At 65.5% G+C, this 8,046-nt stretch overlaps 1 protein-coding gene across 2 annotated transcripts; it reads right to left on the reverse strand.

The window, feature by feature from the left end:
* Window positions 1-497: 497 nt before the first annotated feature.
* Window positions 498-5,755, reverse strand: P4HA3 (prolyl 4-hydroxylase subunit alpha 3). Of its 2 annotated transcripts, XM_066990050.1 has the most exons (13): window positions 5,486-5,755; window positions 4,924-5,070; window positions 4,593-4,813; window positions 3,551-3,703; window positions 3,416-3,467; window positions 3,092-3,249; window positions 2,829-3,005; window positions 2,313-2,377; window positions 2,060-2,219; window positions 1,694-1,756; window positions 1,337-1,405; window positions 850-946; window positions 498-666 (listed from the first exon to the last, which is right to left on the reverse strand). In XM_066990050.1, the coding sequence occupies exons 1-13, from the start codon at window positions 5,658-5,660 to the stop codon at window positions 596-598; spliced, it is 1,608 nt and encodes a 535-aa protein (XP_066846151.1). In that variant the 5' UTR covers window positions 5,661-5,755; the 3' UTR covers window positions 498-595. The 2 variants fall into 2 exon arrangements, 1 of the variants encoding a protein (XP_066846151.1); XR_010828471.1 differs by lacking the exon at window positions 5,486-5,755 and having other exon boundaries at window positions 1,694-1,751; window positions 4,924-5,337.
* Window positions 5,756-8,046: the final 2,291 nt, after the last annotated feature.

Below are 8,046 nucleotides of genomic sequence, written 5' to 3' on the forward strand. Positions count from 1 at the left end.
ACGATACCGCGGCTTTCCTCGGGTCCGCTTCGTTCACTCTGAAGCGTACCGATTACCGTAGGAACGCCATGGCTCTGGCTGGCGGTCCTTTTTATCCTAAAAAAGTCATTTAGGGTTTTTAGCTGGGGCTGGGGGTGTGTTTAGGGAGCGAGGCCGGCATCAGAGGCGTATGGGGGGGGATACAGACGCGCCCCCCACGTCACCCCACACGCATGAGTGCTCCCACACCCCCACAAACCCCCCCAGCCCTGCCCGAGGATGCCGAGCCGGGTAGGGTGCGGGGTGGGAGGCTCTTTGGGGTGCATCCCCGTGGGGCTGAGCGAGGCCCCTGGTGGGGCCAGAAACACCGACGGCGCGGGGGGGAGGTGGCAGTCTGTCCCGTGTCCCCTCTCGGAGCTGTGCCAGGCCGTTTTGGGGCTGGGGATGTGACGGGGATGTGACAAGCCTTGCCCCCGTCCCGCTGCGGGCCACGCCGAGGCGTCTCCCCCAGACTCCAGTTCGGTCTCCTTCGATTTTATTTTCACCAGCTTTGGCTCGGAGGGGTCCAAAAACATCCCCCCGGCCAGGAGCCGCGTCCTCAAGCCCCCGATGTCGCTCAGTCCCGGGGGTCACGGCTGCACGGCCGCCGAAACTCCTGCCCGTACTCGTGGATCCACTTGTTCGCCACTGGGGGGGACAAGGAACCCGTCTGCCTCCGTCCCCCGTTGCACCCCACGGGGACATTTCCCCCCCCAGCTCCAATATCGGTGATTTTTTTCCCCCCGTTATCCAGGATTTTTTGGTTCCCAGCGCCTCTCGCGTCCCCTCCAGCCCCGTGTCACCCCGGGGTGACACCGGGCGCTGTCTCACCCCACTTGTCCCCGGCCAGGACGGGGCAGCCGGCGTGCAGGGTGTCCCCGTCCCCGTCGCCGTTCCTCCGCAGGTTCCACCAGAAGAGGGCTGCGTTCTGCGGGGCAGAGAGGGGGCACGGCCCGGGGTTTGGCACCCCACAACAGCCCTGAGGTCCCGAAACACCCCGTGGGAGCTCCAGGGTTAAGGGTCAGCTCCCCAAAGCAGTCTGCAGCTCTAGGGTTGGGGTTCGGTGCCCCAAAACAGGGCTGGGAGCGATGGGATTAGGGTTTCGTGCCCCTAAAACAAAGCCAGAAGCCCCAAAATTGGGGGTTGGCATCCCTAGAATGGAGGCAGAAGCCTCGGGGTCAGGCATTGGAGCCCAAAAATGATCGGGGAGCCTCAGGTCAGGGTTTGGGGCACGGGGATGGGCTCAGCCACGACTCCCTGCATGAGACGAGACCCCGGAGAGCTGCGTCGTCCCCCCCCCGCCCCGCTCCCCCCTCACCTTAACCACGGGCACGCTGAAGTTGGCGTAGATGAAGGCGGTGGAGCCGCCGGCCTCCACGGCGCTCAGCTGGAAAAGGAGCAGAAATGTGAGCCGCGGCCCTCGCCCTGCCCCGTGGGACACAACTGTGGGACGCAACACGGGGAAACTGAGGCACGGACCCTCCCCTGTCCCTCCCCATGTGCTGCCCACGCCCCGAGCCCAGAAATTCCCTGCCAGCACCGGGTTTTCATTTAACACCCTGCCACAATCCCATTTAGGGCCGCCCTCGCCCGTCTGAAACCCCGTTCACTCTGAACCCTACTGACGACCGCGCAGCGCAACCTCGTTCGGCCCAAACCCAGGGGGGCGACTCACGTAGATCATGACCGTGGCGATCCTGTTGCCGGACTTCATTCTGTAAAGGGGGCTCTTCCTGGACTGCCCCAAGAACGAGGAGGTGGAGGAGGTCAGGCGCACGCTGACACCGCTCAGCCCGGCGGCCCCGCACGCCCGGCGGACCCCGCAGCTCTGCGCTGTCCCCGGGGAAGTCCCTCTCCCTCCCTCCACCTCCATTCCTTTGCTTTCTCCTTCTCCCTCCTCCCTGGGGACCACCGCAGGACCTGTTCCAGGTAGGGCTCCAGGGAACGCCACGGGCCCAACCCAGGAACCTCCCTCCCAAGGCACCACCCCGGGTTGACCCACCCCGTTGACCACCCCGGGCCCACCCCAAGCCCTCCTGACCGTGGCGTGGTCGAAGTGTGGCTCGTAGTGGCCGCCCAGCCCGTAGTTGACCACCTGCAGGTACTCGGCGTAGGGCGGCCTCAAATCCAGGCCGGTGACGGCCGCCATGCGCAGCTCCAGCGCCCGCACCACGGGGTCGGCCGTGTCCTTCAGCCAGGCGCTGCGGGGACGCCCAGCCTCAGGCATCCCCCCCCCAAGTTCCTTTGGGGGCACTTGGGGCCCTGCTGGGGGACGGGGGACGAGGTGGCCCTACCTCTTGCTTATCCGGTACTCGGCCTTCTGCTGCTTCTCCCCGGAGGCCACCACGGACCGCTGCAGCTGCAGGGGACACAGGGAGGGGATGCTGCTGCCAACAGGGCCGCCCCCGAGCTGGGGGACCCCCAGCGCCGAGCGGGGACTCCCTTGGGGACCAGATTGGGGTGTTTAAACCAGCTGGCGGCCAAAAATCCCCGCCCAAGGTGTCCCCTGGGGGTGACGGTGGCACCACGGTGGCCATGCAGCGTGTTGGGTGCCACCAGGCCGGGGAGGGAGTTCAGGTGCGTGCCAGGCCCCAGTTTGTCCCCAAAACCTTTGGGGGGGCTCAAGGGCAGCAGGATGGAGTCAAGCTGGGCTCACCACCGTGCGGGAAGCGTTGGCTGAGCCCTACTTTAAAAAAATAAATAAATCTATTTCTGCATGCTCAGGGTGGGCCACGAGCCACCACCTCTTGGGGATCCTCCTCCAGGAGGGGAACCTCATCCCCGTCCCCCCCCCCCCCCCCAGGGCTCACCCAGGGCCCCGCCAGCCCCTTGATGGTCTCGGCCTCGGCGTCGCTGACGAAGTCGTGGTACAAGGCGACGTAGGGCCGGAGCCGCAGCGTCTCCTTCTTGGCGGGCTGCAGCAGGAGGTAGGGGCTGCCGTTGGTCTCGTAGGAGCAGCCGAGGTGCGGGGGCCGCTCCGGGGCCGGCTGGGGAGAGAGGGGATGGGGGTGGTGTGGGGAAGGGGCTGGCGGTGGTGGGCTGGGGGCTGTGGGATCCCCGTTGCCAGCCCTACCTGCGCCCCCAGGCTCTGGCACAGCTCCTCGTAGGCGTCCCGGCTCTGCAGGCGGGTGGCGTTGGGGCGCCGCAGGGGGCCCCCCGCACGGTCCCCCCCTGTGGCCAGCAGCTTCTTGTACTTGGCCACGTTCCTCGTCACCCTCTGGTTACTGGGGTCTGCTGGGGCGGGGAGGTGTCACCCAAAGCCCCACGTCCCCATCACCAACCTCCTTGGCTTCGGTCCTTGGAGATTTACCCCGACCGTGCCAAAAAAATGAGGGGAGCGGGGCCGGTGGCACGCAGAGGTGACGGGGGCACCCCGAAACCAAGCTTAGCCCCGTACCGTAGTGGAGAAATTCCTTGGAGAGGGTCAAGGCGTGGGAGATGTTTCCAGCCTGGGTGGGAGCGGAGAGCGTGTGAGGAGCCCCAGGCCCACGGCTCGGCCCCGGGGGGCTGGGGAGGGGGCCGGGGGCCGTACCATGAAGTAGGAGAAGGCGAGGTGGTCGAGCGCGTCCTCCAGGCTGCCCCGCTCCTCCTCCGGGTTCCAGCTGCCGTAGGAGAGGCGGAAGCGGCTGACGGCCTCCTCCAGCCACGCGATGGAGTGGTAGTAGTCGCCCGTGTCGTAGGCCACCTGCGAGGCAGCGCAGCTGGTGGCTCGGAGCTGCTGGTGGGGTCATCGTGGCCGGTGTCCTGTCCCTGTTCCCGTCCCCGTCCCTGTCCTGGTCCCATCCCATCCCCTTCCTATCCTGTCACATTTCTCATCCCCTCCAGTCTCATCCCATCCGCTTCTCATCCCCATCCCCTCCCCATCCCCATCCCCATCCCATCCCATCCCGTCCTGTCCCGTCCCGTCCCGTCCCGTCCCGTCCCGTCCTGTCCCGTCCTGTCCCGTCCCGTCCCATCCCGTCCCATCCCGTCCCACTCCCCCACCCATCTAGTCATATCCAGTCCCCTCCCCATCCCTATTCCCTCCTATCCTCATCATCATCATCCCCCACCCATTCCATCCCTTCCTTTCCTGCCCCCTATCCCCACTCCCCCATCTCCATCCCCATCCCATCCCCGTCCCCCTGCCCATCCCATCCCCGTCTCCACCTCCATCTCACCCCCCTAGCCCACCCCACCTCGCCCCATCCCACCCCATGTTCCGTGACTCAGTCCTGGCCCCGCAGTGGGGACTGCCCCGAGAATGTCTCAGCCTCTCTCACAGCCCCCAAAATCCCTCCCGGGGACCCACTTTCACCCCCAGGCGGGGATGATGAGACCCTCCCCGCAGCACCGAGCCCTGTGCCAGCACCGTGCCGGACGGGGGCTCCGGGACGAGCCATCAGCTCGCCTTTTCCCTTCCCCGAGCCACGAGGCAGCAGAAACCCCACGAGCTGGGCCGGAGCCGCGGGATGCCTGCGGGCTGACTCAGAGGGGCCCCGTCGCCTCCATGTGGGAAGGGGGGGGGGGAAAAAAACCCAAAACCTCCACGTGGCTCCACGGCGGGGGCACCGCGCCGCCGCGCTTGCCCTCACCTTGCCCACATGGAAGCAGTCGTCGGCGGAGAGCGCGATGCGGCGGCCGGGGCTGTAGAGGGGCGGGCGGCCGGTGCCGGCGGGCTGGAAGACGCCGTTGGCCATGCCCTTGACGCTGAGCCCGTAGACGTCCTGCAGCCGCATCAGCGCCCGCGCCGCCCCGTCCAGGTCCTCGGCTCCGGGCAGCTCCTGCTGTACCTCCTTGAAACCATCGTGGAGAGCTGGTGGAGGGGGCGAGGGGGGGGTCTCAGTGGAGGCTGGAGGCCGCGAGCCTTCTCCATCGGCCCTGGGGATGCTCCGCCGGACCCCGGGTGGAGCAGCGGTGCCGTACCCCGGGTGTTTTCGGTGGCCTCGTCGCTGTAGACCAGGCGGGGCCAGTCGGAGCTGAGGCGCTTGATGAGGCTGAAGGCCAGCAAGGGGTTGTCCACCGAGGCGCCGGGGTCCTGGTGCAGCGCCCGCACCTTCTCGTAGAACCTATGGGGGGGGGGGGGGTTGGCTCCGGGTGGCGCGCCAACTCGGGGCCACCCAAACGCCCCGATTTGCCCAAAACCGCAGGGAAAAATGGGCCAAGACCCAAAGCGTCCTCCCCGGTGGGGACGTGGGGACGGCAGAGCCTCCGGCCCCAGCATCTAGCCCACGTTCGGGACCATCCCAGCTCCAGGACCTCGTCCCCTTCCTTCCTGGGCCACCCCTGTGCCACGGGACCCCCCGGTGCCACCCATGGGTGCTCGCAGCCTCCTCCCCTCTCGGACCCCCCCCCACGCCCCAACCTCCCATTGTCAGCAGCGCCTCGGCGCATCCCCGGCTTGGTCCTCGGGTGTCCCCCACCGGGGGGTCCCGGGGGGGGGGTGATGGGGGGGTCCCTATGGGGGGGTCCTGATGGGGGGGTCCCACCTGGCGGCGCAGGCGGGCGCCCTCCTCCCGCAGGTAGGCTCGGAGCCTCCGCAGCAGCCTCCCCTCGGCCCCCCGCGCCTGCCTCACGCTTCGCAGAGCCGAGAAGGTGTCGGCAGGGGCGGGGGGCAGCCAGGCCAGCAGAGCCCCCAGCCCCAGCACCCCCACGGCCCGCATCCCCCCGAGCCCCCCGGCCCCGGCCTCGGCTCCGGCCCCGGCTCCGCCTGGAGGCCGCCGAGGGGAGGCCCGGGAGGGACGGGGAGGCCGGGACGGCCCCGCCGAGGGGGGGGGGGGGGGGGGGGGAAAGGGAGGTTGAGGGGGGTTAAGGGGGGGGGAAGGCGGTGGTGGCGTGGTGCTGGCGGCCCCTCCTGGCTGGCCCCGGTGTGGTCGTGGCCTCCTGGTTGTCCCCAGGCTGTAAAAATCCTGTCCTGGCCTCATCCTCCCTGTCCCCATCCTCCCTGTCTTCATCCTCCTGTCCTCATCTTCCCTGTCTCTGTCCTCCCTGTCCCCATCATCCCTGGCCTCAATCCTCCTGTCCTCATTCCCTGTCCTCATCCTCCCTGTCTTCATCCTCTGTCCCCATCATCCTCCTGTCCTCATCCTCTGTCTCTGTCCTCTCATTCACTGTCCTTGTCCTGTCCCCATCCCTGTCCTCGTGTCCCCATCTTCTGTCCCCATCCTCCCTGTCCCTGTCATCCCTCTCCCCATCATCCCTGTCCCCATAATGCCTGTCCCCATCCTCCCTGTCCCCATCCTCCCTGTCTTCATCCTCCTGTCCTCATCTTCCCTGTCTCTGTCCTCCCTGTCCCCATCATCCCTGGCCTCATCCTCCCTGTCCTCATCCTCCTGTCCTCATCCTCCCTGTCCTCATCCTCCCTGTCTTCATCCTCCCTGTCCCCATCCTCCCTGTCCCCATCCTCCTGTCCTCATCTTCTCTGTCTCTGTCCTCCCTGTCCTCAAAATTCACTGTCCTTGTCCTCCCTGTCCCCGTCATCCCTGTCCTCGTCCTCCCTGTCCCCATCTTCCCTGTCCCCATCCTCCCTGTCCCTGTCATCCCTCTCCCCATCATCCCTGTCCCCATAATGCCTGTCCCCATCCTCCCTGTCCCCATCCTCCCTGTCCTCATCCTCCTGTCCTCATCTTCCCTGTCTCTGTCCTCCCTGTCCTCAAAATTCCCTGCCCTCATCCTCCCTGTCCCCGTCATCCCTGTCCTCGTCCTCCCTGTCCCCGTTGTCCTTGTCCTCATCCTCCCTGTCCCCATCCTCCCTGTCCCTGTCATCCCTCTCCCCATCATCGCTGTCCCCATAATGCCTGTCCCCATCCTCCTTGCCCCCATCATCCCTGTCCCCACTCTCCTCCCGTCCTGTCCCGCCCGCCTCCAGCCTCTCTCTCCCCCCACCTCCTGTAGGCCTCCATCCCGTCCTGTCCTCATTCTGCTGGTCCTCATCCTCCCCATCCCCTCCTGTCCCTAATCCCATCCCGTCCCCATCCCTCCCTGTCCCCATTCTCTCCTGTCCCCCTCCTGCCTGTCCCCATCCCGTCCTTTCCCCGTCCTGCTGGTCCTCGTCCTCAGCGCAGAAGGGGTGGTGGCGCGGCTCTCCGTATTCGAGGGTGTTTTGATGCTGTGGAAGTCGAGGCTGGGAACGATAAGGTTGAGTCCCTGGGGGGTTAGGATCGGGGGAAGGCCAACAAGGCAAGCATCCTGGTGGGGGGGGGTCTGTTATAGACCGCCGAACCAGGATGAGGAGATGGAGGAGGAGTTCTAAAAACAGCTGGCAGAAGTCGCACAATCACCAGCACTTGTTCTCATGGGGGACTCCAGCTTCCCAGACATATCCTGGAAATACAATACAGCAACGAGGTCAGTGGTTGGCAGAGTCCCTTGGGAGGCAGTCCTGAAGGGCAGAGGAGTCCAGGAAGGCTGGGCGCTCCTCAAGAAGGAAATCTTAAAAGGCTCAGGAGAAGACCACGTGCCCAAAGACGAGCTGGCGCGGCAGAAGACAGGTCTGGCTGAACAGAGAGCTGTGGCTAGTGCTCAGGAAAAAAAAAAAAGAGGGTTTATGACCTTTGGAAAAGAGGGCGGGCCACTCAGGAGGACTATAAGGATGTTGTAAGGCTGTGCAGGGACAAAATTAGAAAGGCCAAAGCTCACCTGGAGCTCAACCTGGCAACTGCTGTGAAAGATAACAGAAAATGTTTTTATAAATACGTTAACACGAAAAGGAGGACTGAGGAGAATCTCCATCCTTTACTGGATGGAGGGGAGAGCTTAGGGACAAGAGATGAGGAAAAGGGTGAGGTGCTCAATGCCTTCTTTGCCTCAGTCTTTAGCAGCAATACTGGTTGTTCTCTGGACACCCAGTGCCTTGAGCTGGTGCAAGGGGATGGGGAGCAGGATGTGGCCCTCACAATCCACGAGGAAATGGTTGGCGACCTGCTACAGCACTTGGATGTGCGCAAGTCGATGGGGCCGGATGGGATCCACCCGAGGGTGCTGAGAGAACTGGCGGAGGAGCTGGCCGAGCCGCTTTCCATCATTTATCGGCAGTCCTGGCTATCAGGG

Source organism: Anser cygnoides, chromosome 1, assembly GCF_040182565.1.
Source record: "Anser cygnoides isolate HZ-2024a breed goose chromosome 1, Taihu_goose_T2T_genome, whole genome shotgun sequence".
Classification (NCBI taxonomy): Eukaryota; Metazoa; Chordata; class Aves; order Anseriformes; family Anatidae; genus Anser; species Anser cygnoides.